This window comes from Hemicordylus capensis, chromosome 7, assembly GCF_027244095.1.
Source record: "Hemicordylus capensis ecotype Gifberg chromosome 7, rHemCap1.1.pri, whole genome shotgun sequence".
Taxonomy (NCBI): Eukaryota; Metazoa; Chordata; class Lepidosauria; order Squamata; family Cordylidae; genus Hemicordylus; species Hemicordylus capensis.
The window spans coordinates 29,134,530-29,159,367 of record NC_069663.1 but is presented as its reverse complement, the minus strand read 5'-3'; the positions used below and the strand labels follow the sequence as shown (position 1 = coordinate 29,159,367).

The 24,838-nt window shown below is 60.6% G+C and overlaps 2 protein-coding genes across 5 annotated transcripts; one reads left to right on the top strand and one right to left on the bottom strand.

Annotated features, from left to right (window-relative positions):
• Positions 1–1,294: 1,294 nt before the first annotated feature.
• Positions 1,295–18,016, top strand: ITPKC (inositol-trisphosphate 3-kinase C). Its single transcript, XM_053268119.1, has 7 exons — positions 1,295–1,638; positions 13,986–14,085; positions 14,583–14,796; positions 14,918–15,122; positions 15,323–15,424; positions 16,232–16,303; positions 17,024–18,016. The coding sequence occupies exons 1-7, from the start codon at positions 1,537–1,539 to the stop codon at positions 17,225–17,227; spliced, it is 999 nt and encodes a 332-aa protein (XP_053124094.1). The 5' UTR covers positions 1,295–1,536; the 3' UTR covers positions 17,228–18,016.
• A 1,469-nt stretch (positions 18,017–19,485) lies between these two features.
• On the bottom strand, positions 19,486–24,805 carry ACTMAP (actin maturation protease). 4 transcript variants are annotated; one of them, XM_053268116.1, is made up of 8 exons: positions 24,388–24,805; positions 22,990–23,058; positions 22,295–22,419; positions 21,937–22,066; positions 21,590–21,660; positions 21,044–21,167; positions 20,715–20,767; positions 20,259–20,395 (listed from the first exon to the last, which is right to left on the bottom strand). In XM_053268116.1, exons 1-7 carry the CDS (start codon positions 24,546–24,548, stop codon positions 20,731–20,733), a joined length of 717 nt encoding a protein of 238 aa, XP_053124091.1. In that variant the 5' UTR covers positions 24,549–24,805; the 3' UTR covers positions 20,259–20,395; positions 20,715–20,730. The 4 variants fall into 4 exon arrangements, with proteins under 4 accessions (XP_053124088.1, XP_053124090.1, XP_053124089.1 ...); XM_053268115.1 differs by lacking the exon at positions 20,715–20,767 and having other exon boundaries at positions 20,129–20,395; positions 21,044–21,164; positions 24,388–24,802; XM_053268114.1 differs by lacking the exon at positions 20,715–20,767 and having other exon boundaries at positions 20,129–20,395; positions 24,388–24,801.
• Between the last annotated feature and the right edge of the window lie 33 nt (positions 24,806–24,838).

Sequence of the window (24,838 nt, the reverse complement as noted above, 5' to 3'; positions counted from 1 at the left end):
GAGAAGGACCGGCTGCTGCCCATCAGCCGGCGGACCCCCTTCCTCCGGGGCCCGGCCGGGGGTCCCCTCTCCAGTGGCTCTATCCCTGGCAGGTTCCCTTTCGGAGGATCAGCCCAGTGGGGTGGTGGAGCCCCCCCCAAAAAAATAGCTTGCCCAAATGGAGGAGGCACTTGCCTCACCAGTGAGCTGCGCAAGAGCCTCTTGCTCAACACCCCCGTCGGCGTTTCCTGCTGGGCAGAGAGCAAGGGCAGCTGCCTGCCCCTCGCCAGGGCCTCCCGCACCCCCCCCCCCGCCGTCTCTCTCCTGGCCTGGATGTGCCTGACAGCTAAGGGGGGGTGGGGGGGGGTGGATCCCACAAGGAGGGGGCCCCAGCTGGCCAGTAGCCAGTAACTCTTCCCAGTAGCCGCGTGCATGAGTGAGCCAGGGGGCTGCCAAGGGAGGCTTCCCATCCCCCCCCCCAGCCAGCACTAATGAGAGCCACACTGCCTGCAGGCTGGCCATGCATCTGGTAGAGCTGCACCATTAACCATGCAGTTCTACCTGATGAATGGCCAGCCTGCAGGCAGCGTGGCTCCCAGGCAGGGTGAGAGAGGGAGGGAGGAGTCACCCCAGCTGCCTCCCTTGGGCCCCCCCTGCCCCCCCCACCTGCTGGTTAGCTGCCACTGGAGTGGAGAGGTCTCTTGCAGCTCTTAAGCTGCCCCCAGCCACTTTGGGACCCCCAGACCCTGGCCTCGGAGGGGCGGATGAGAGGGCTTCCTGCCGATTTGGGGTTCACCTCTCTCTGTTCTTGGCCCTGTGTGGAAATTTGCTTGCAGGTTTGACTGGCTCAGCCCTGCACTCTCTGAGCTGGTTTGTGCAGGGTCTTTGGGGAGGGCGACCCCCCTTCGCTGACAGACCAGCCCTGATGCCACAGCCCCTCCCAGGGTGGAAGGATGGCGAGGCCTGAGGTGGCAGCGCTGGGAGCAAAGAGGCCCTGGAGAAGTTCCGGGGGGGGGGCCTGTGGACAGGTGGCAGGCAGCCAAGGCTGCCGGGAGGGAGCTTCATGGGGCCGTGGCAGGATTTGCACCCAGGACCAAGCCAGGCCTCCAGCACACCTGGAGTGGCAGGTGTGTGGCCCATACAAGGTGACGCCCAGGCTGTCCCACTGCAATCAGGAGGGTCTCCTTGCAGGGAAAGGTGCCTCGGGCTGCTGACTCAGTGTGGCTGGCAATCCCAGGCAGACCAGCAACGGGCCAGCCGGTCAGCTCAGTGGCGCCTCCATGTTCGTAGGCAGTCTATCGTCTCCCAACCCCGCCCGCTGCAGGGGAGGGCTCTGGGGCCCCGCGTGGGGGCGGCTTCCCAGAGGCAGCAGGCTGGACTAGCCTCGCCCCTGCAAGGACGGCTTCATCCTCCAGCGGTGAGCCCCCCGCCCCGGGCAGGCTGCAGTTCGGGCCGCCCTTCGGCGGCTTGGCGTCGGGGGCGCGCAAAGCAACCCTCCGAGGCCGCGACGGCTCCTCCTCCTCGGGCGGCTTGTCCCTCCTCGGCTCCGCTGCGGCGATGCGCCTGGATGCAGGCGCCGGTGCCCCGCTGCCGCCGGCCGGGCAGGGCCCCCTTCCCAGCCCCCCGCGCGCCAGCGGGGAAGAGACCGGCGGCGAGCAGGTAAGGGCGGCGCTCGGGAAGCTTGTCCCGGCCCGAGGAGGAGGCCCGCGGAAGTCGCTGGTGCGGCTGCCGTCGCCCCGGAGCGGGCGAGCCGAGGAGGAGGGCGGCAGCTGCCGGCCCGGGCAAGAATGTCCCGCTCTCCGCAGCAGGCCAGGCAGGCGCCTTGTCCGCCTGGGCTGGCTCCTCCTCCGGGTAAGAGGGCTGCAGTCCGAAGTGCGCTTCCTCGGGAGTAACGCCATCGGAGTCGGTAGGATTTCCTTGCGGGAGAGTGCCCCGCGGGGAGTGCACCCTTCAGGCCCGGCGATTCCCTTGCAGAAGCAGAGTCTACTGTATTCAGTAGGGCTTACTCTCGAGCAGGGGCGTAGCTAGGGGAGAGGGGGCCCCCCAGAGTGTGGGAGATAATGAGGGAAATCGGGAGGGTCCTCAGGAGCTGGGGGGACCTGGGATCCTCCAACCCTTTCGCTCAACCATAGCTATGCCCCTGCTCTCGAGTGGGTGTGCCTGGGGCCCCGCGGGAAACATGCTTCTTGGGGCCTCTTCCAGTCTCTGCTGTACTAACTGAGTAGGGCAGCGTGGACGGTGTTCCACTGTGCAACGCATGAAGACCCGGCGGCTCCCAGCAGCTGGGATCTGGAGGCATCGTGCCTCTGAGGCTGGAGGTGGCCTATGTCCATCAGGACTAGCAGCCATGAGAATTTGATAGACAAATTCATGCAAGACAGGTCTAAGCCCCTCTTAAAGCCGTCCAAGCTGGTGGCCATCACCACATCCAGTGGCAGAGAATTCCATAAATGAATGATGCACCGTCTGAAGAAGTACTTCCTTTGGTCAGTCCAAAATGTCCTGGCCATCAATTTTGTGGGTTGTGAGAGAGGGAGAGAAATTTCTCTCTCTCCACTCCATGCATCGTTTTATACCCCTTGATCATGCCTCCCTTTAGTCGCCCCAGGGGCTGTGGCCTTGCCTCATGAGAAAGCTGCTCCAGGCCCCCGGTCATCTGGGTTGCCCCCCCTTCTGCACCTTTCCCGGTTCAGCAAGCTCCTTCGGAAGATGCAGTGACTGATCTCTCAATGGGGCTGATTCAGACTCAGGAAACAAACAATCTATTATATAGATAAAAGATCAGCTAATATGGACAAAGGAGTATCTGAGGATGTGACAAACGGGTTGACTCAGAGGAGTCAACTCGCCAATGTGGGTCAGCTGAAGGAAGCCACGGAGGGCAGGAGCTGACCCCTTTGTGTTTTCAGGAATTGGCAGTTCCTGTTTGCTTTGTATGTGCTCTGGGGGGAACTGACACCTGTCAAGTATACAAATGTTTGTGGTTGCCAGTGATTTGCAAATGTTCCTGCTTTTGGCGGAGGCCATGGTGGGAGACTGGAGCAGGCAGGGCTGGTGTGGTGGGGGCGGGGGCTTACGTCCTGACTATGTGCCATGGGGTGGGGGCTTCCATGAATGCTGGAGCTCAGCTTGGCCCACAAGGTCCAGGTCAGGTTCTTCCTCCTGCCACTCTGTTCTGTGTCTGATGGAAGAGAGTTCTCTCCCACTCCATTTCCAGTGCACACTTGACTAGCCTGCCAGAGGTTGCCAGTTCGAATCCCCGCTGGCACACCTATAGCGGGCAGCAGCTGTGTGCTCTCTTTCTCAGCTGCCTCTGGGCAGCCCTGCTGGGTGCACACGCCCGCCCGGGAGAGGGGGTTCTTGTCACTGCTGCGCGGGCTGGGCTCGGGGTGGCTGGCCTCTCCTCCTGCCCCTCCTCGCCCACCCTTGAACCACCAGGCAGGTGGGACTTGTGCCCCCTGATCTCAGGAGCTGAGCTCTGGCCCCGTGCTTGACTGCACCAAGGCAAGGACCGGCCCCAGGATCCTGCCTGCCTTGAAGCGCAGTCCCAGGAGAGCGTCAAAGGCGTTGTGGCTGCAGAAGGGCTGGAAGGTGGCTAGACCATGCCTAAAGCAAGACGTACCCTCTCCATAGTAGAGAGCTGCTGGCTGGAAGAGAGGCGGAGAGGAGAAGCTGCTGCCAGTCATAGGAACAGAGGCAGGCTGCCATAGACTGAGTCAGACCCTCGCTCCATCTAGCTCAGTATTGTCTTCACAGACTGGCAGCGGCTTCTCCAAAGGTGGCAGGCAAGAGGATTCTCTCTCGGACCTGTCTTGGAGATGCTGCCAGGGAGGGAACTTGGGACCTTCTGCTGCTCTTCCCAGAGTGGCTCCATCCCCTGATGGGGAATATCTTCCAGGGCTCACACATGTAGTCCCCCATTCAAATGCAAACCAGGGCAGACCCTGCTTAGCTAAGGGGACAAGTCCTGCTTGCTACCACAAGACCAGCTCTCCTGCCTGGGAAGACAATACTGAGCTAGATGGACGAACGGTCTGACTCAGTGTAAGGCAGCTGCCTATGTTCCTAGGAGCGGGGCTTATCCAAGCCCCTTCTCCCTTCAGGAGTTCCAGGCTGAGTGGGTACTTTCCTCTGCAGTGAAGAGCTCGTGTCCTGTTCTTTACAGCAAGGGCTCCCAACCTGCGGTCCCCGTATGTTGGACTACAACTCCCATCACCCCCAACCACAATGTGTACAACAGGTGTTGTAGCCCCACCGCATTTGGGGACTCAAGACTGGGAACCCCGCTTAACAGGCTGGGTTGGGAGAGCGGGCGGAAAGAACTCGGCTTTCCCAAGGCCAGTCTGTGAGTTGGTGGATCACGTGAGACTTGAATCCAAAGGGATCGGGGAAAGTATAATATCTCAAATCTAATTGTGAAAGAGAAACTCAAGTCTGTAGTACACCGCTCTGGGCTCCTTGGAGGAAGAGCGGGATATAAATGTAGTAATAATAATTATTATTATTATTCTGCCCAGGGAGGTGGCATAATTAATAGCAACTGACTTGGGACATTTGCAACTCAGCTTTGTGTTTTCATTGTTTCACAACCCCTCTTCTTCCCCTGCACAAAATAATTGGACCCAGCGAGTTCTGGATGTGTGCACACTCTTTCCATCCGCCGGAGAGCTGAGCAGTGCAGTAACCCAACCCAACCCTCAGGTTTCTGAATTCTGGCCCTTGGCTCTTTCTTGTCTGATTACAGTCACACTTTCCTGTTTTTTCACCATGTTTTTCATAACAAAGGTCTCATTTTCTTTGTAGAAAACCAAAACAAGGAGGGAAATCTGACTAACCCTTTAACTCCTCCCTGCCCCACTTTAAAACGAAAGTGCTTTGAATCGGCACAATCCAGAGGGTTTCCCCTGCGTCCTCGTCCTCCTCTTCTGGGAAAGCCTGGGTGTCCCATCCCGAAGTGCGACCAGGCACTTGGGGCTTCTGAAGATCAACGCAGTCAGGCTGTGAGGGGCTTGCCTGGGCCTGCTGCTTTCCTTGCGGCAGCCGTGGTTATCTATCTATTTTTACATTTATATCCCGCTCTTCCTCCAAGGAGCCCAGAGCGGCTCCTGCCCCAGCAGGCACCAAGCGGCCTTGGCTTGCCTGTGGCGGGTTGGTGCTGTCTGAACTCTGGCCCTTGTTGAGTGCAAAATGTGTGTGCCGAGTTGCTCTGATGGTGATCATGGCAGGCCTGGGAGACTTCTGATGTGCGGGGTGGTCTGTTTCATAAACGGCTTCTTTAAGAACAAACATGCATGTGGGAGAGCTAAGACCCTTTGATTTTTGGGAAATGCCCATTTGATCCCGGATCTCTCCTACAAAGGATGAACTTCTTCCTGTTTTGCACGGGCAAGAGATCTAAAACTTCTTTCTGGAAGAAAGAACTAGGACAGTACGCAGAGAGTTCATCTTAAGCTTTGGCTGGCTGGTTTTGTTGTTGTGAGTGCACTCTGAGAATGTGCAGAGTGCACTTCCCTGACTTGGTGCAGCCACCACCTCCAGGCTCTGAGATAAGCAGGCCAGGCGTCTAGTTGCCGGCAGCATTCTGGGGCCATTTGGGGCTGCTTGCTTTCTCCCGGGTGGGCTGGCTCACTTTGCCCTGGACTGGAGGCCGGTGTGCACTTCTGGCCGGATGAATCGTCTCCCTGGGGGTGAGTCACACACTTCTGAGGCTGCTCCCTGCCGGCCTTGGGTTCTGGGGCACCGAAACCGGGAGCAGACGATGGAGTCTGGTGGTGCCTGGGAAAGGGGCACTTCCTGCTCCGCTGACTCAGGCGGTGGTGCTTCCCCGGGACGCCCTGTTTCCCAGGCCGGCTGCAGGCTTCCTTCTCGCCTGGGTTGGCTCTGTTGTGGCTTGTTTGTGCCGGAGCTGCAGCCGCCGTGGGGAAGACGCGATGGCGTTCCGGCAGTTCCCAGAGTGCATTGCAGGAATCTGGTTCTCGTGAGGAAGCATCCAGAACGTGCCGCTTCAAAGGGAAAGGATTTGTGTGCTGTTTCTCGTGTGGACAGGCTGCCTTTCCACCCCCGAGGGGGCCCTCCAAACAGCTTACGGTCATGCCATGCGGTCACTAGAAAACAAAACAGACACCAGCCGTCCAGTCAGTCACGGCTCTCCCGAAGGCGCCAGGGGGCTGCCAGAGGAGGCACAGCTGCCTCGGCTTCCCGGCAGCACCTTGAGTGGCTCCTCTCTCTTTTCCTGCCCTGCCTGACAGCTGCCCTGCTTCAGGCTGGCCATTCGTCAGGTAGAGCTGTTTGGTTAACCGTGCAGCTCTACCTGATGAATGGTCAGCCTGCAAGTAGCACAGGAGAGCCACCTGACTCGAGCTGGACTTCTACCAAGCCAGCCCTGAACTCCGGCAGCCCAGCATCCTGGGCAACCCAGCAATCCCAAAGGGCCAGCCGCGAAGCAGAATAGCCTGGATGTGCCAGAGAGAGTTGGGGAGTAGCCCCGATGGCCACTAGCCCAGAGAGCTGAGAGGAGGAGCCAGCAGGGGGAGGGCTGGCTGGCTGGCTGGCTGGCCCCTTCGCAGACGCTGGCTTCAGAGTTCCCTGTGCATAAACCCAAGACTTCAAAGGCCCAGAGAGAGGGGGGGGGGAGCGTCACCAAGGCAGCCACGCTGGGAGAAGACTTTCGTTTTGCTCTTCTGAATCTCTGAGCAGAATTTGGGTGTTGCTCAAACACACACTGGAAGGTTCCATCTGCCCCCATCCTGAGCGCTCACTCACCGAGGGGAAAATCCGAGGCGTGTTTGTGTCAGAGGAAGGGATCTCTCATGATGAGTGAGCAAGCCAGGTGGACGGGTTTCGCCCTTCGGAGCCAGGCGCCTTGGGTCCCTCCATCACCTTCACAAAGATTAGACAGAGAGTCGGAAATCCTCTCCAGCTGAGTGCACGAAAAGCAGTAAAACAATCAAATCAATGAAAAGTGGCAAGACAAGGAACCCCAGATTCAAATGAGGGATAAAAGGACCCGTCAGGACAAGCCTGCCCAAAGAGCCCCAGCTCAAGCGTTGGTCTCAAACGAATCCTGGAGGGACCAAGCAGACCCCCAGTGATCTGCTTGGAGCAGTCCTGGAAAGCAGGTGTTGCTGGGCCACACAGCCACCACCCTTCCTCGGTCACTGCTCACGGCCCCTGCCGGAGAGATGGGTGGACTCAAACCTGCTTCCCCCCCCCTGCAACAACGAGTGCACGTCTTCCTGCTTGGAAAAAAGTCGGAGGTTTTTATTGTCTCCTCGACCCATTTTGCTCCCCAGATACTGAAATGATGGAACGTTCAAAATTCGGTGTGCGTTAGAAAAGAGAAATCGGCTTCCAGGGGGAGCACAGAAGTCTTTTGCTTGCCAGCATCGTTGTGGTGGTGGTGGTTGTGGGTGTGCAATTTTGCCTTGCTGTGCCGTGCCAAGGGAAGAAGCCAGTGTCTTCCCAGAAGCCGCATTTCGAAAGGACAGCAGCATGAGAGCCGGAGGATGAATGCAGCCAAACAGGAATACCTTGCAAGGGCTTAATGGAATCGACACACACGACACGTGTAACTCTCGGGGTCAACATGTGTGTGGAAGTGTGAAGGCGGCTTCTGCAGAACAGGGTGGCCTCCATTTGGCTGCCCCAGCACCTCCTGAAAGGGCCTGCAGGGAGCAGGATCTCACCCCAGCCCCGACCCTTGTTGCTGGCGGCTCAGCAGGTGGACCTTTCCCCAGCCCTCTGCCAAGGATTAGACAGATTCACGGATGGAAGAGGCCATGCCTGCCAACTTAGGGCTGCTGGTCTGGGTAGCTCTCTGCTCCCTCCAGGCGCAGGGGCAGGATGATGCCTCTGGATCCCAATTGCTTCTGGGGAGCCGTGGCAGGGGGAGAGGAGGATTTGCCTTCACCTCCGGGGCTCCCCAGAGGCATCTGTGGGGTCACTGAGGGGAACGGGAGTCGCTGGACTAGAGACACCTTTGATCTGACCCCGCAGTAGGGCTGTTCTTGGGGTCTTACGCGACACCCAAGCCCTTGCGCTGGCAGCTGGGGGCTCAGCAATATAGATTGTCCCCTGTCCCATTTTCTGGCCTCCTTGGGGCAGGGGCTGGAAGCCGCTGGCATCTCCCGGCCAGTAGGCACCACTAAGGAGGCGCTTGCTTTGCTGCTACCAGCCGGGAAGGGAGCACAGAGCCACCCTCCTGAGAAGGGCCTCGGCCACCATCTTCCGAGACAGACACCGCTCTGGTTTGGTGGGCAGGCAGCCCATGATGGGCAGGCGGGGATGAAGCCTCCAGAGTGGATCTCTTTGGGGGCCGAGATGCTTTGCAGGCTTCTGGGATCCTTCTCCAGGTGTGGGTGTTGGCAGAAAATGCTAAGAAACAGGCCAGGAGGTGGGGAGCTGTCTGGTTCTGCTCGGAGAACGAACAGAGGTGAAGAGGACCCACCTGGGTGACTCCCTCGTGAGCGGTGAGACCTTCGGTCTCCTTAACTCCGGATAACTTGTGATTCGAGTAACGCAGCCTGGGGTACCCCCACCCCACCCCGCTGCAGTCCTTTTGTGGTCAGACCACAAGGCCAAGCGAGAGCAAAAGAGGCGAAAAACCCTTCTAAGCCCCCATGCAGGCTTTGGAGACCCCCAAGTGGCTTGGCATTTCCCGCCTGAGAGGTGAGGCTCCCCACGTATTGGGGGAGGGAGGCGGCAGGGCAGTCTTCCGAGAATCGCTCTGCCTCTGCCGGGGCTTGGTTGGTGTGTTAAAGGTAGCTGTAAGCCACTTGGAGTGCATGTCAACGAGGAAACCTGAGGGTCTCACTAAATGAAGGCAAGCAGGACTCTTGAGCATGTGCAGAATGCATTTCCCTCCTCGCTGCCGAACCAGAAGCAAAGCTGACTTCTGTGCCGCTGCACCGGAGAGCAGGGGAGGGGAGGGAGCTGGGGACTCCCAGCCTTTCCAGTCGTCGTGGGTGCTGCTGCTGCTGCGCGCATGAGGAGGGAAGAAAGGAGCCAGCCAGGCGCGGCCTGCTGCTCCCCGGTCCTGCCCGGAGGGCGAGGGGTGCCACTGAGTCGGAGCGAGCGCCGGGCTGGTGGGGGGGGGGGACCGGCGGCATGCAGCGGCAACGGCAGCGCCCCCCCGCCCGGTCCTGGGCTCAGCGCCTCTGAGCGGAGCAGCCGGCCCGAGGCGGCCTCGCTGTCGGGCTCGCTTTCCGCCGCGCGGCTGGCAGGGCAGCGGGGGGGGGGTGTCGGGGCGGGCGGGTGCGGAGCAGCAGCACACAGCCGCCTCTGCCGGGGCTCCCCCTCCCCCCCGGAGAAGGGCGGGGCCTCCTGGCTGCGTCAGCCGCATGCGGGGGCAAGCACATAAGAGCCGCCGCTGCGCACCCGCGCCCGACTTTGGCCTGCCCGGCTGTCCTCTGGCTGGGCCCCTGCTAGCGCCGCTCTCGGCGGCGATGAGAGAGCTGGACCGGAGCTGCTGTTGCCGCCGCCGCCAGGTGAGTGCCCGGGAAGGGGACGGGGGCTCCGCGACCCCGCCCCGCGTCTGTCTCCGATCCACCCCCCGCCCCACTTCGCGACATTCCTGCTCGGAGCCGGGGCCCGGTTTGGCGGCGCGGGGCTCCCCGGCCGTGGCTTCTGCCGGGCTTCCCCGCCTCCTCCCGTGTCGGGGCTAGCTAGTGGCGCTTACTCAGCGGTGTCGGGAGTGCACTCTGTACATGCTCGAGGAGGCCACTTCTTCTTGAGAGCTCCGGCGGCGGCAGCAGCAGGGGAGGGTCTCGCCGCCGGGGCTTGGGTGGCTGAGTGGTGGCCCTGCCCGGGGCGGCGGAGTCCGAGCCTGGATGAAGCCCACCACCGCCCCTGTCTTTTGGGGACGGGCAGGGCTCTGATTCAGCACCCAGCACTGCCCCCGCTGCAGTGGGGAGGTGGGCGGCTGAGACTCTGCCCCCCCCCCACCAGACCTTGGCCAGTGGGGTTCCCTCCGCACTTGGACCGGGCTGTGTGTCCCACCCCACTTTCTCCAGGGCTTGGAAGCGCCCTCTTTCCCTGCAGTTAGGAGGAGCGGGGGGGGGGCGATGAGTGGAGTTCTCCTGGGGAGGCCCGGCTCCTGCTGAGCCCCCTCAAGTGCCAGGCTCATGGCTGGGCTGGAAGGGCCGCTGCTCCTCGGCCAGCCGGAAAGCCCTTCTTTTTCATCCCCAGAGACTGTTTGGGCTGTTCCTTGTGCGGGAGTGCACTTTGCGCATTCTCAGGGGTCCTCTTTGTGAACTTTTGCTTCAGAGCTCAGCTGTAGCTCTGGGTCCTGTGCTCCTCCGGCTGGGACTAGGCCTGTTTTCCCTCAATGGCCCCTTTGTTGGGAAGCGCTCTCTCCCCCGCCCCCGCATATTTCCCAGGGTGCGGCCCAGGTTTCTGTCCCGGCTCCTCCTTCTGTAGCCTTCCTCTCCAGGACCAGAGTCTGCTCTTGGTGCCAGAACAAGTGTGAACGGGGAGCAGCCAACTCCTGAGGCTGGACTGTCTGTGCCCACTTCCTGGGGCACAGTGTGGTTGGCGGGCAAGAGCGTGGGGTCAGGCTGGGGGCCGGGGGGTGCTCTCTGGCTGCCTGGGTCGGAGTCTTTCTCCAGAGTGATGCTGGGGCTATTCTCCGCCTCAGGTTCACATTCTGGGCTCTGGGAATTCTGGCCCTTCCTCCATATGCTGCATGAGGCGGGTTGACTTCTGGGGCCTCTCGCTGGTGAGAGAAGGACTCTGCACATGCTCAGAAGTGCTCTCGTCAGTCCTGGCTGGCATTCTGGGGATGGATCCAGCATTGGGAAGTGGGTCAGGGTTCAGCTCTGTGTTGGGTGGTGATGCGGGAAGCTTCATCCCTCCCAGCACCGGATCGTGTCTCACTTCCCCTGTGTAAATGCCCTGCTGCTGCAGCTGCTCCTCCTCCCCGCCAAGGGCTTGGCCTCTTGGGTGCTATTTACAAACGACAGGTGGGAAACTTGGCACAGTCTGTCCCGGGCACTGCCGCCCGCAGGCCCTCCTGTGCCAAGCAGAACCGCTGAGCTTTCTGCCACAGCCATTTCCCATGAAAGCCCCTCCCTGCTCTTCCCACCCACCCTGACCCATAGCAGGCAAGAGCAGGCTTGCCCCCCAACTGAACGGAGTTTTGCCTTGCACTTAAGACTGAGGGGGCCAGATAAGCTGCCCTCCTTATCCCCCCCCCAAAGGTTGAAGCTGGCTACTGGCCTGCCCCCCATATCCAGCCTCTGTAGCCGTCCTGTCGAGATGGGGGGGCCTTGGGGTCTGGCATTGTGTGAGAGTCTGGCCATGGCAGATGTTGCTGGTGGCCTTTGGGAATAAACCAAAGAAATGGTGTTAAATGTAAATCTATAAAACAGAGGTTCCCCAATCGCACATTGGAGGCTGGAGCCGAAGAACAGACACTCTGGGTCTAATCCACAGCAGCCCACCTCCATTGGAACTCGGTATGTTCCAGGGTTGAGCCCTGGTGCTGGAAACTCTGGCTCAGTGGTGCCTTGATTGCCCAAGAACCAGCCTCTGCCCCAAGGAGCCTGCAGGTGACGCATGGCCAAAAGGAGACGCTGCAGCTCAGCGAGGGCAGGCCTGGCCCAAGTCACGGAGGAGAAGCCGCTCCATGCCCCTCGGCCTCCTGTCCCATCTCTGTTCCCCCCCCCCGCCCCTTTGTTACTCAAGGAGGCCAGCCTTGCTGTGTGTGAAATAAAGGGGGGGGGGACGGGACGGACTGTTGAGCCTGTGCAGAGCGCCCTTCTCCTCCTGCCTCGGCTGCCGGGGCTCAGCCTCCAAGCTTGGGCCCTGCTTGGGTCACGGAAGCCGGGCTCACCTGGTGGTTGGGGGAGCAGCCGCTCAGTCGCTCATGGCCCCACCAGCAGCTCACAGTGGAAACTCTGTGTCATGCTGTGGTTTTTTGGTGGGGTGGGGAGGCGCTGGCAGGATGCGTGCTGCTGAGATGCGTCTTGTGTGTCCTTGAGCCAGGAGGCCTGGAGGTGTGTAGGGGGGCTGCCCAGAACTGGGGTGTGTGTGTCCCGTGCCCTGCTTGCTCAGCAGCAGCCAGGCGTGAGCTCCCTCCTCAGAGCCCCCTCACTGGGGGGGCAGCAGGGCTTTCTCAGGAGTGGCCCCCAAACTTTGGAGCAGGTTGCCAGCAGGATGGTAGTTGGGTCTGTGCAAAGCTGCGCCTGCTTCCCACGGCTCTGTTTGATGGTGATGTTTCCACTTTCCCCTGCAGTTTGCCAGGGGGGTTATTTTGGAGAGGAGTGTGTGTGTAGATAGAGAGGGAGAGAGTGGGGGGATTTGGGGGACATTTTAAAAACCACGGTGGCCAGTTGGAGGTGGTGGGCTAGTATGGTCATAGTTTTGTTCATGGTTTCACCACCACCACCACTACTACTACTACTACACACACACACACCAAGTCTCCCTTTCACTGATCAGACCCCTGTCAGGGCTGCGGGGGCAGGCAGGACCTAGGAGTCGGGCTAGCTCCCTTCTGTCTGATGCAAGCAACAGCTCCTTCTCTCCCCCCACCCCAACTTGGACAGGATGCTTGGGGCTCCTTCTCTTGGGGCTCCTTCTCTGGGGGCTCCTTCTCTTGGGGCTCCTCTGTGCAGCACAACATGAAGGCCAGCCTTCTCTCTGCCTCTCTGCTGGCCTCCAGCTTCTTTCCCTCCTGTCTGTGGCCTCCTGCGGGGCTCTTTGGATGGGCCATTGCTTCTTGGTGATCAGCTTGGCCAGCATTTGCTGCTGGACTCCCTTTCCGATCCCACCGCCATTGAAAGGAGAACGCCTCTGATCACCTGCAGAGTGACCAGAGTGTTCCCTTTGCAGATTCAGCTGTATGGATATAGATGGAGGGACCCCTTGTGCCCCTGGGGGGCAATATACGTGCCCTGCACCCCAGCCCAGCTCTCTGGAGGTCTTGGTCAATGCAGGAGCAGCAGTGGAGGGGGACAGGCTGCCCAAGGAGGCACAGCTGCCTCTCCTTCCTGGAGCGCCGTCTGCTGCTGCTCTCTCTCCCGAGGAGGAGCGCGGCCCTCTGCTCATCTGGTGGAGCTGGGTGGGTAGCTGCTCCAGGAGGCAGAGGCAGCTGAGCCCCCCGCCCCCGGCATGCGCTGCAGCAGCCACTGTGTGTGCGCGAGGGATCGTTGCTTTGTGGGTGCTCTCCGTGGTGGGAGAGATGGCCCTTGTGCTGCTGTTCCCCACTTGCGGGGAGTGGAAGCCTCCATCTGCCAGCTAAGGATTTGGAGGGGAGGCCAGGCCAGCTGCCGCTCAGAAAAGAGCCAAGGGGCTGGCAGAGGGAGCAGGAGGAGCAGCCCCCGCTGGGAGAGGGCATCTCCTCCTCCTCCTCCTCCTCCTCCTCCTCGGATCCCTTCCAAGGTCCAGCTTGTCTGCGCTGGAGCTTCCACAAGGTGGAGATGCTGCAGCACTCTCGGCCAGTCCTTGAGTGGGGAGGGGACCCCGGTGTCCTGGCTGCCGGTTGCCTCTGCTTGCCTTCCCAGATCGGCAGGGGTTGGGGGCCGGCTGGGCTTTGTCTGCTTGTCACTCACCCCCTCTGCTGAGGGTATAAATAGCCGTGCTGAGGGCAGCAGAAAGAGCGGAAAGTCTCTCCCAGGCAGGCAGATTGCAGCTAGCTAAAATGTTAAAATGTTGTGACAGTTTGCTCCTCTTGGGGCTCGGACAGGTGCCCACCACTGCTTCCATTGCAGCCTCTTTCAATGCCTTGGTGAGAGCTGGCCTTGGGTCTGCACATCCCACTGCGAAGGAGTGCCTGCCTAAGCGGCACGTCTCTGCAGGGCTCCAGAAGTGACGGAATGGTGGGAGTTTGGCCTGACTTTAGGTCTTCTGCCGAGTGACGAGTGGGAAGCCGCCCCATTTCCCCCAAAGAGAGACTCCTCCAATGCGGCCGCCTCCCCCCGGGTTGCCCCCATAGAGGCCCAGGTGCTCCTGCGCCTGCAGGGTGGCTCCTGCCCACTCACAGAGCTCCCCTTTGCCTTGCTTTGCAGAACAAGTCGTGGAGGAAGCTGAAGAACATGGTGCACTGGCCGCCCTGCCTGGTCTCCTTCCGGAAACGCTACCCGTGGGTCCAGCTCGCTGGCCATGCAGGTAACTGTGGCGACAATCTGCTGGGGGGGTGTGTGTGTGCTTCGTGGCCCCCCTGCCTCTGGGGCTGCAGCCAGATGCCAGACACCCCCAGGCTCAGTGCTTTCCCTTCTCATCTCCCCACCTGGCAGCTTTCTTTTGCATGAGCAAAACATCTGTGGCTGTATGAAGCAGCCCCATGGGGTTCTCATCCGTTGGGAGCAGGCGAGCCAGGGCCCAATGACGTTGGACTACAACTCCCATCATCCACAACCACCATGGCCAGAGGCTGGGATGATGGGAGTTGTGGTCCAGTCATATCTGGAGACCTCAGTTTGGGAACCCCTGGAGAGCTGGCAAAGGAGCTCCAGACAGGGACGGGGGTCCTGGAGCTGTGGGTGGGGCTGGGGTCCCAGGGGAGCCTCATGCGCTCCTGGAGGCAGCCGCGTGTGCACAGGGAGGAGCCCCAGCCTGGCCCTTCAGCAGCCGCGGCTCACCTGCCCGCTCCTCCTCCTCCGCAGGCAACTTCAAGGCCGGGGAGTTTGGGCGCATCCTGAAGAAGTGCTGCCCCAGTGAGCAGCGGTGCCTGGAGCGCCTGGAGTGCGACACGCTCCAGCCCTACGTGCCGGCCTACTACGGCCTGGCGGAGCACGAGGGCGAGACCTACATCCAGATGGAGGACTTGCTGGCTGCCTTTGACGCCCCTTCCGTCATGGACTGCAAGATGGGCGTCAGGTGAGGCTCTCCTCCCCGCTGCCGCTGCTGCCGCCGCTGCCGCCAGGAGGCCCCCTCGCCTGGCCAGAGGCCCAGGGCCACACCGAGGCCTGACCGTGTGCTTCCATCTCCCCCCCCCCAGGACATACCTAGAGGAGGAGCTGGAGAAGGCGAGGGAGCAGCCTTGTCCACGCAGGGACATGTACGAGAAGATGGTGGCCGTGGACCCGGCTGCCCCCACACCGGAGGAGCACGCCCAGCTCGGGGTGCTGAAGCCTCGCTACATGCAGTGGAGGGAGACGCTCAGCTCCACCACCACACTGGGGTTCCGCATTGAAGGCATCAAGGTGAGGAGGACCGGGCGCTGCTGGCAAGGGCTCCGAGTTGCTGCCCTCCACCTGCTGCTGGCACTGGGCAGGTGGGGCCTGTTCCCAAGCGGGCGGGGGGCTCTGCAGGATCCCCGGGCTTTGCCCCTTGCGGGACCCTGGAGCCAAGGGCAGCTTCAAGGCCTCCCGGCAACATGCACTCTCTTCCCCTCTGCCCCCAGAAAGCTGACGGCACCTGCGACACCAGCTTCAAGAAGACCCGGCAGCCAGAGCAAGTGGCGCAGGCCTTCTGGGACTTCGTGGAGGGCGACAGGAGTGTCCTGGTGCGCATCCAGCTTCCGGCCTCTTGGGGGCTCCTTCGGGCGCTGGGAGACATGGGTCGGGGAGCGGGGGCTCTGCTTGTGGGGGGGGGGCAGCCCCTGCTGTTTGGAGGCAGGCGGGTTGTGGTCCGGAGGACAAGGACCACCAGCTGGGGGGGGTCATTTCCCGGAGCACGCCGTTCTCCTCCGCCACCTTGGCCTGCGTCACCATCTGCCTGCATCACTCTGGCCGGGGGAAGTGGCTTCTGCAGGCCCCCCCCCCCCCTCCGCTTGTGGTTAGGCACTCCATTTCTCAACCCAGCCCTGACGGACGGCAAGTCCCTTCCTCTCCCTCTCCCGGGGCTGGAGCCCTTGTGCAAGGGCTGAGTGGAGGCCAAACGCCAGCCCCTGCCTGCCGGAGCAAGGCCCTCGCTCCCTCTGGCCCAAAGCGATATGGACTCCTGGGGCAGAGAGTTCCACTGCTTGCTGCCTGCGTGTTTTGCAGCTGTTTCATGCTGGGGCTGGAGCCAGCCTGCCTGCAGAGCACAACTGACCCCTGTCCCATGCCACAGGAAGCCACCTCCTGCTGAGTCGAGCCCTGGAGCCAGCCAACTCCGCCTTGTCTACCTGGACTGGCAGTGGCTCTCCCAGGCTCAGGAGGAGCTTTCTCTCGCCCTTGTTCCCCAAGATGCTTTGGAACCCGGCCCCTCCTGCCTCCAGTTCGTGTGCTCGGCTGGGCTGCTCCCCAAATGCAGTCCGGACCAGGGGACGGGAAGGGCCGGCTACGGCCTCTCCGCTTCTCCCTGATGCGATCTCCTCCTTTCTTTCTAGAAGAGCTACTTGGGGCGGCTGGAAGAGGTGAGGGCAGCACTGGAACAGTCCGAGTTCTTCAAGGCGCACGAGGTGGGTTTCAAGCCGTGGGGCACGGGGGTGGCCCCTCTCCTCCCCCAGGATGCCCAGCCTAGCGCTCTCTCCTCTCCTACACTGGGCAGGGTTGCATGCTGTGGGCACTCCTCTGTGGAGGCCCCAGAGGCCTCCATGGACATGAAGCAGGCTGGGGGGGGGGCGAGCTGTGTTGCCCCCACCCCGGCAGGAGCCTGCAAGGGGCAACCTGGCTGCTGTGCTTGGAAGGCCCTGAGCCTTGGCAGACGTGGCACATGCCCTGGCCATTTTGGAGCCAGTTGCCTGGGCCCTGGACCGGTTCGGAGCACAGCTCCAAGTGCTGGCTTTGAACTTGCGAAGGGTGAACGGGCTTGAGCCGTGGGTCCCTCAAGGCTCTCCTCCCACCTGAAGCGGCCCAGCTCCTGCGGTCTCCCTCAGAGGCCCTTCTCGGTGGTGGGACTGGAGAGAAACCCTCGGCTCACCTGGCCGCTTCCCCTTGAGCCCCTTCGGAGTTGGCTTTGCTCTTGCTTCAGTGCAGCATGATCCCTGAGCTCCTTCTCTTGTCGCATCACCGGTGCTCATGGGTCCCCCCACCTGCTTAACGGAAGCCACTCTGGGAGCCTGGTCAGCTGTCGGGGTGGGTGGAAGCAGCTTCTCCTTGCCCTTCTCCCCTTCTGGAGGGGCCAGAGGTCACCCTGTCCCCAGGGCTTCTCCTGACCTCGTTCTCTCCCCCTCTTCCAGGTGGTGGGCAGCTCCCTGCTCTTCATCCATGACCGGACGGGGCTGGCCCGGGTCTGGATGATCGACTTTGGCAAGACAGTCCCGCTGCCGGCAAGGCAGACGCTGACGCACCGACTGCCGTGGGTGGAAGGGAACCGTGAGGACGGCTACCTGTGGGGCTTGGATAACCTCATCGCCCTCCTGGAGAGCAGGCTGGAAGAGTGAGCCAGCAAGCTGGAGCAGGGCTTGCCCCTGGGATGCTGGGGACGAGGAGCGCTCCACTGGCGGGGGTCCCGGAGACCCTGCCGTTAATTTATTCAGCCAGATATGCTACCACACCCGGGGAGGCCTGAAAGCAGCCTGGGGAGGAACTGGGAAGAGACCCCGGCTGTGTTCCTGCTGCGGGGCCCCCTCTGGAAAGGGCCAGGGCTCCCCCACCCTGGTGGCTCCAGTGCAAAACCATGAATTGTCATGGAGGGTGCAGGCGGGGCCCCAACTGTGCTCTGGACTCCCTTGGGGGCTGCTGAGCCATGGAAAGCAAAGACAAAGAAGCCAGAAGGGCGTGGAGGAGCCTCATTTCGAGGCCAGGCGTCGACTGGGGAGCCCGTGTGGCGTTTCTGAACTGTTCAGTCCTTGGCGGCAAGGTCTCAAGGCACTGGAAAGTCCGGAGGGGAGGGGCGCACTCATCTGGAGCACCTTTTGCAACTAACCCCCAGCCCCACCTCAACTGCAGCGGCGGCCTCTGTCCTGCCAGGAGGCTGGGGGTCACCTTTTGGGGTCACACTGTTTCTCTCCTCCTAAGAAAAGAATGGAGGCTCACCCGGCTGCCCCCAGATGGTGCTACATTTCCCAAACAAGCAGCCTCTCCGCTGGAGTTGGTCTGAAATGCTCCGGAAGTCGGGCGGACGTGCTGCTTTGTCCCTCGGGAGGAGAGAGCAGCTCCTTGGTGGGGAGTGTTCTTTGTACATTTTAACACAGAAAAAGGTCTGGTTTTTTAAAAGGGCTGTGACTACAGTGGCTTGTGTGCCGCCTCTCTTTCTGCATCGTTTCATACAAGCTTGGGTGCTGGGCAACAGGCTTTGCTTCACACTTGTGTGAACTAGACGGAGGGGGCCCGCTCCCCCACCCTGGCCCTGTGCATTTCCTGCTTGCAGTGGTCCACCGCTTTAAGCTACTGCACGTGTGCACACAGAGATGCAGTTGTAGGGGACTATGGCAGCTGCAAGGGGGCAGGCCAGGCCCAGCAGACTTGTGTGCGTGTGCCCTACACGCTGCAAGCAGCCGCCTCCTGTCTCCAAGCGGCCCACCCGGGGATCGTCCTCCTCGGGGTTGCCTTTAAGAGCCAGTCTCTGTGGCCAGGATGCCCCAAGGAGCCAGGAGGCCTGGGAGGATCCACCCTGTGTGGACGCAGGAAAGAGAAGGGCCTTTGGAGCAGGCCACTTCCGCCTCTGGCTTCCTGCCCCCACAGGCAGAGACCCTCCCAAGGAAGGGCTGGGGACTGGGACAATGGCCACAGCCGCCAGGAGGGGACTGAAGACGGAACCAAGGCGGGGGGAAGAGCGAGCCTGGCTGGGCGCCAAGGGACCAGCCAGCAGGGCCCACAAGTCACCCCTTCCAGGCCAGGGGTTGTGCCGCCCCCACCCTGTGCATGGGGAGGGAAGGAGGGGCGCTGTGAACTGGAGGCAGCTTTTTGCCCCGGCACGTCTCAAGATTTTCAGCCAGACAGAAGAGATGCTGCTTGTAATATCTGCCACTTCCTTCCTTCCCAGAGCATGGGAGGGCGGTTGCTGCTGTGCTCCCCCTGCCTGCCATTCCCACGGGGCAGCGGAGGCCAAGAGCATTCGTGTCCCACATCCCAGCCAGCTCTCAGTTGAGTGTGAGCCACAGAACTGGGTCTTTGCCACATTCTGGAATATCCACTCGCATCTGTCTGGCCCCTTCTTTCATCTGCTTGGCACTAGCCCAGAGGGCTCTGGAAACAAAAGCACAACATTTCCTTATCTGCGAGCTTGCTATTCTGGGAACGCAGCAGGAGAGGGCCCACCCAAGGCTGAGGTGCCCTAACGGCCCACCTGGCCTGGGGGGCACAGCCCAGTGTTCTCCTGGAGGTCCTGCGTGTTAAGCAGAATTTGCTGCAGTTTCCCTGATAGGACCACCTTGCGTGGCACAGCGAGAAAATGCTTGACTAACAAGCAGAAGGTTGAATCCCCAGTGGTACGATACTGGGCAGCAGCGATCTAGGAAGGTGCTGAAAGGCCTCATCTCCTTCTGCGTGGGAGGAGGCAAGGGTCAACCCTGCCAAAGAAAACCGCAGGGCTCTGTGGGCGCCAGGAGTCGACACCGACTTGACGGCACACTTTCCCTTTACCCCGATAGGATGCCCGAAAGCAACAGTGCTGAGGGTTCTGGAGCAAAGGCAGCCAAGTCCTCCTAGGCAGACAGCGGCAGCGCTCCCACAAGCAGGGTCCCCCACACAACGGAAAGGCGGGGAAAGGGCCTTTTGATGGCTCGGGCAGATTTATTCTGCATTAAAGAATGCACTTCCTCAGAGCCCCGGGCTTGATCTTTGGAGTGTGTAAGAGTACAAACTGTCCTGCAAAGAAGCACACCCTCCGAAGAGCCTGGCTGCTGGATCCAAACAAGGTGGCTCCACCTAGGAGCACCCAGCTTCCTGCCCCACCACGTGACCCACCAGGTGCCCCCCAGGGAGCCACAAGCCAGGCATTCAAGGCCAGAGTGCTTCCCCACCTCGTCTGCCTCTCCCGACCCCAACAATGGGTAGTCAGTGGTATACTGCCTCTGAACATGGAGGTTCCATTTAGCCATCATGGCTAAGAACAGCAGAAAAGCCCAGCTGCCAGATCGGACCAGGGTAAGTCCATCTAGTCTGGGCTCCTGCTTCCCCGACTGGCCAGCCCGAGGCCTCTTCAGCAGCTGCCCCCAGAGACGGAGATGCTGTTTCACTGGCCTCACAGCCAAATGCTTCCTCCAGGAGTGTGTCCATTTCCTTCTAGAGCCCATGATGCTCCGGCAGAGAAAAGGCTTGGGCCCAGCCAGCTCAGTGGCAGGAGTCCCCCGGGGCGGCTGGGTGCAGCAGCACAGCCTTTCCACACAGCCCCTCCTGCACGCCCCCCGCTGGCACAATGTAGACCTTGCCGTCCGCTGCCCGCTTGGGGCTGAAGTCCGTCAGCTGCGCGTTGCTCTCTTGCACCTGGCAGTAGCTCCACAGCTGGTAGCGGCAGCTCTTGCCCTGCTTGGAGAGCAGGTACGTCTCAGCCACAGCCTCCAGGGAGAGGCCGGAGAGGGCCGGGCCGGCGTGGAAGAGCCCGGGGATCTCCTTGTCCGCCTGGCAGCCCGGCAGCTGCAGGCCGCCCTTCAGACCAAGCAGAGCTCCTGTGGCAGAAGAGGAGGAGGAGCAGTGAGCCTGCCCAGGCAGCACGAGACCCCCTCCCCTGGAACTCCTGCCCCTGGGCTGCTTGTAAGGGGCCCTGCTCCACAGCTGGCTACCCCATGGCCACTCCCGGCCTTCTCTGATCATCGCCCGGCCATCCATATTGTGCATGCATGGAAGACCAACTACTGATCTCCAACTTGAGTGGGTATGCCGGGGCGGGGGGGGGGGGGCTGATCCAATTCCAACTGAACTTGTTTACTCACGTAGTAAACATTTAGACTTTGGATTCTAGTTGCGTAAAGAGGTACTGAAATCTACCTGGAGAATTCTGGGATCAATCAAAAGTGCAAATAGTCACCACTGCCTTCTCTCTGCAAGAGGGGAAAACGGCGGCTCCTTCACCTGCAGGCAGAGTCGTGTGGATCCTCAGCCTGAGCTCTTCAGTCCCTACAGCCACACAATTCTGCCTACAGCCGAAGGAGCTGTTTTTCTCTCTTGCAGAAAGGTGGCGGCGACTGGAAGGTGGGAGAAAGCAAGAGGGCAATCCTGCTCTTCCTTCCTTCCGCCCCCTCCCCAACATGAGAGGGCTTCAGAGGCTGCAAGAAGTAGTGCTGGCACTCCGCAGGGGTGGGGTGCTTGTACTGTACCTGGGAAGCAGGGCCTGAGCAGCTGGGCTGCTGGCAGCAGAAGGGGGCTCATGCGTTGGGAAGACCACCACCACTTGGATTTGCTCCTGCCTCTGCCGCCAGCCCTTGCAAAGGACTCTAGCTGCTGCCGGAGAGGAAACGGGCAGTGGGCTAAGCTGAGGACTGCTGCCCTCTTGTGGACACACCTTCCTTGGACCGCTTTGCGACTTGGAAGCCAGCCGAGGCAACTGGGCCCTGAGCACAAGAGCCTGGCTGCTGGGTCAGGCCCAGCCTCCTGCTTCCTACACCGGCCAACCAGAGCCCCCCCCCCCCGTGCCCAGGAAGCCCACATGGAGGCCGCCACCTCCTCTTGCTCTTGCACCCAGCCGACCTCTACTGAACCGGGAGGCTCCGTTCACCTCGTGGTCTGACTAAGATCTTGCCCAGCACCCCGCTTCCTTCCCAGAGAAGCCAGTCCACTGCCTCCGGGTTGGAAAACACACAAGAGCAGCGGGAGCCTTTCTCCCAGGGGTGGGGTGAGGGGCAGCACCTGGCAGCCAAGCGTACCTGAGGCGACAGCCCAGTGAGCCTTGTAGCCACTCCGGAGGCAGGGCTCATGGTTGGAGTCCTCATCGTAGCTGAGCTCTGGCGTTAAGGTCTGGGCTACGAGGCACTTGTTCACGCCATGCAGCCCCTGCTGCCTTCCCAACCAGAGAGGCTGTTCTTCCTCCAGTTGCTCAGCAGAAGGGATACCCGGGAGAGATCCAGCAGGAGGGGAAGAAAGGCAGAGAGAGCAGCCCTTGGAACAAGGCCAGTTCAACCTAATCTCCTCCCCGCTGCCCTAACCTGGGCCTTGAATGGGAAAGAGAAGCCCCCCCACCCTGCCCCCCCCCAGCACTCTCCAAGCAGGATACGGGATCAGCACAGGAAGGCCGGCCATGAGATGTCGAAGGATCCTCTCGTGGTTCTGCCCCTCCAGACCTCCAGAAAGCAGCTCTGTCTGGCAAGGGAACACCTCCTCGGCAAGCTTGGCCATGTCGGCAGCTGGTGGGGGCCAGGGGGAGAGGCGGTACTGTGGTGGCTGCGGGAGAAGAAGCCTCTTTGCAAGCCCCACCCCTCCCCCGCATGCCAGGCTTGTGCAGGAGGACGGGACCTCTGTGGTCAGGCAGACTGGGGCCAAACAGTCTCCACAACCTGCCCCACCCCGGGACAAAAGAGGGGCAGGGCTGCTGCTGCTGCTACCCCACCTGCCCACCCTCCGTGAACACCTACCTGAGAACATTTCCCCTTGGGCTGTATAGCCTTTCTCCAAAGCCACCTGCACAATCCTCTCCAAGGAAACGGCAGCAGGCAGATGGAGCAGCGCACCTGCCATCCACAGGGCCACCAGACCACACCTGGGGGGAGGAAACCAGAGAGCTGGGTTGCTGGGCCCTTGTTATGCTATATACTAAAAAGACTATTTACATATATGCTGGTTAGTTTGCAAAGCTTATCCTTCTGCTAGCTACAGAAGCCAAGAACCTAAGCAGAGCCATGAAATCCCAGTCTCCTCCTGACCACTGGAGGTCCAGCTGACTTTCAAGTCACTTTAAGTGAAAAGGAAACAAATTTTCAGGATATAGTGGTCTGCCTGCTGTGGAGCAGACAATCTTGAAGTCCTCCGTCTTAAAGGTAGGCTTGGATCCCAGTTCAAATCCCTTCTTGTAACATTCACTGGCAGGGAAGGAGGTGTCAGGCAGGTCACAGCCCTTGGCTTAATCTCTCTCATGGGGCTGTTGGGAGGATAAAACGTAGCTCTGCACACCTTGGTGGAAGGGTGAGGATCCAGATATATCAATATCCCAAACCTGATCTTGCCTGTGCTGGCTAGTGGTGAATAGGTTTGGGGGCGGGGAATTTGCCCTGCAAAAGTTCCCATGCTGCTGCTGCCGCCTTTTACAGTAAAAAAGAAACCTAATACTCACTGGGGGCCCTCCTGGATTAAAGAAGGCACAGGGTTGTTGAAGAGCAGCCATGTGAAATGCTCACTGAAGCTGGAACAGAGAGAGAAAGCACAAGATTGGAAACAGTCCCTTGAGAGCCACTTAAGGGCACAGCCTCACATTAGCCGCACTTTCTCCACCTGCATAATTAACAAGGTTCTGGGCATTTCCCATCCCCAAACACTGAATAAGAGCGACCCTGAGAAACCTTCCACTGCTGAAATTGCCTCTGTGGTGGCAGCGCTCTTTGCCTTACTGGAACTGTAGAATGCAGCAGTGTGGAAATCGAGACAAGAAGAGACAAAATAGACCACCACCCACAGGGCAAAGTACTCCCATTCTGACGGGAGAGACTTTTGCAATTAGAACATTTTATTTATACATTTCAAATGCAGCAACAGCTAATGCAACAAGCAAGCAGGCCCTAATCAAGCTCAGAACCAATCCAGAGTGAAGAAACACAGGGTTATGTCAAGCGGTGTTTACAATTCCTAGAGGAAAGCTCTGGAACCCCCCTTCTGCCCTAGCCTTCCAGAGCAAAACCAGACATTGCCTGTCCAGGCTGAAGATCACCTAGCTGAGTCTGCAGTTTTTAAAACAGAGGCAAGGAGGTGGAAGTAGACACAATGAGCACCACCCAATACAACACAGGCCTGCCATCCCCTTGAGCAGCTAGGATGTTTGTGAGCATTCCGTATAATCACAACAACGCGAGAGCACAAAGGGCTGCAGGGGCTTTAAGGGGGTGGCCTTTGTGGAGATGCGTCACCTGTGCAATGACATGGGCCTGGACATACAAAGCAACTCCCTGCAATTCTTTTCTCTGTATTCACAGAGTGACCTGAAATGCAAGCTGAAGCCTACAGCCTTCCCCTCTAAGCCATTCTGCTGCATTCACAAGGGGTGTGCGTGTCTGTTCTGAGGGGGCAGCAACTCTGAGAGAACTTCTCTGCCCCCGTGCCTGATGCTAAGGAAACCACCCACGTACCCTAAAAGCAGCCCTCTCCAACACAGTCTGACAGGGGAGCCTTAGTGGCTCATCCTAAGGGGGGGGGGACACCAAAAGAGGCGCAGCTACCCCTGGTTCCCGGCAGCTGGGGTTGCTCCTCTCACTCACTGCTTGCTGTGCTGGGAGAGCCACCGTGCTGCCTGCAGGCTGACCATTCGTCAGGTAGAGCTGCTACTCTACCTTAAGCACGCAGCTCTACCAGACGAATGGGCAGCCTGCAAGCAGTGAGGGAGAGAGAAGAGCAAACTCCCCCTACCGGCTAGTGAGGATTACGGCCAGGCTGGTGTCCGGCTAGGAGGGGGAGACCCCGGTTCGAATCCCGCCTTGGACCCAGGGAGAAGAGCACCGAAGGGGAAAGCGGAGCTCCACACCTGCCCTTCCTGCGCCTCAGGAGCTCCGGCACGTCTTCCCGCTCCCCGGGGCCTGCCTGCTCCAGCGCCGCTTTCAGGGGTAGCTGGGGGGGACGCGGGGGCGGAGGAGGGGGTGGCGGCGGCGGCGGAGGAGCTGCCGGCTCTCCCAGGCCTCGGGGCATTTTTCCACCGGTGGCCACGAAGCGTCAGAGATCACAGCCAGCTTGGCCGGGGCAGGCTGGGAAAGGCCACGCGTCTCCGAGGTCAAAGGTCACGCCGGGAAAGGCCTCCATCTGGGCAAACGGGATCAGAGGGCGCGCTCCGTGACGTCACCACGAACCCCGGGGAAGCGCCGCTGCAGTGGCCGCCGCCGCGCGCCGCTCAAGTGGCGCCCCCTGACGTCATCCTTGGGCGACCACTCGTTTCACCTGCCTCTTCCGGGGAGGAACAGCTTGATAGGCGCTGGCTAAAT

What these genes read in the sequence shown, in the direction of transcription:
- ACTMAP (XM_053268113.1), bottom strand. Translation starts at nt 24,548, where the DNA reads ATGCCCCGAGGCCTGGGAGAGCCGGCAGCTCCTCCGCCGCCGCCGCCA. An exon ending in CTGAGGCGCAGGAAGGGCAG is followed by an intron (nt 23,059 to 24,387) that starts GTGTGGAGCTCC and finishes TCTCTGTTCCAG; the next exon opens with CTTCAGTGAGCATTTCACAT. An exon ending in CCAAGGGGAAATGTTCTCAG is followed by an intron (nt 22,067 to 22,294) that starts GTAGGTGTTCAC and finishes GGCCCCCACCAG; the next exon opens with CTGCCGACATGGCCAAGCTT.
- ITPKC (XM_053268119.1), top strand. Translation starts at nt 1,537, where the DNA reads ATGCGCCTGGATGCAGGCGCCGGTGCCCCGCTGCCGCCGGCCGGGCAG. An exon ending in AAGAGACCGGCGGCGAGCAG is followed by an intron (nt 1,639 to 13,985) that starts GTAAGGGCGGCG and finishes CTTGCTTTGCAG; the next exon opens with AACAAGTCGTGGAGGAAGCT. An exon ending in AGTTCTTCAAGGCGCACGAG is followed by an intron (nt 16,304 to 17,023) that starts GTGGGTTTCAAG and finishes CCCCTCTTCCAG; the next exon opens with GTGGTGGGCAGCTCCCTGCT.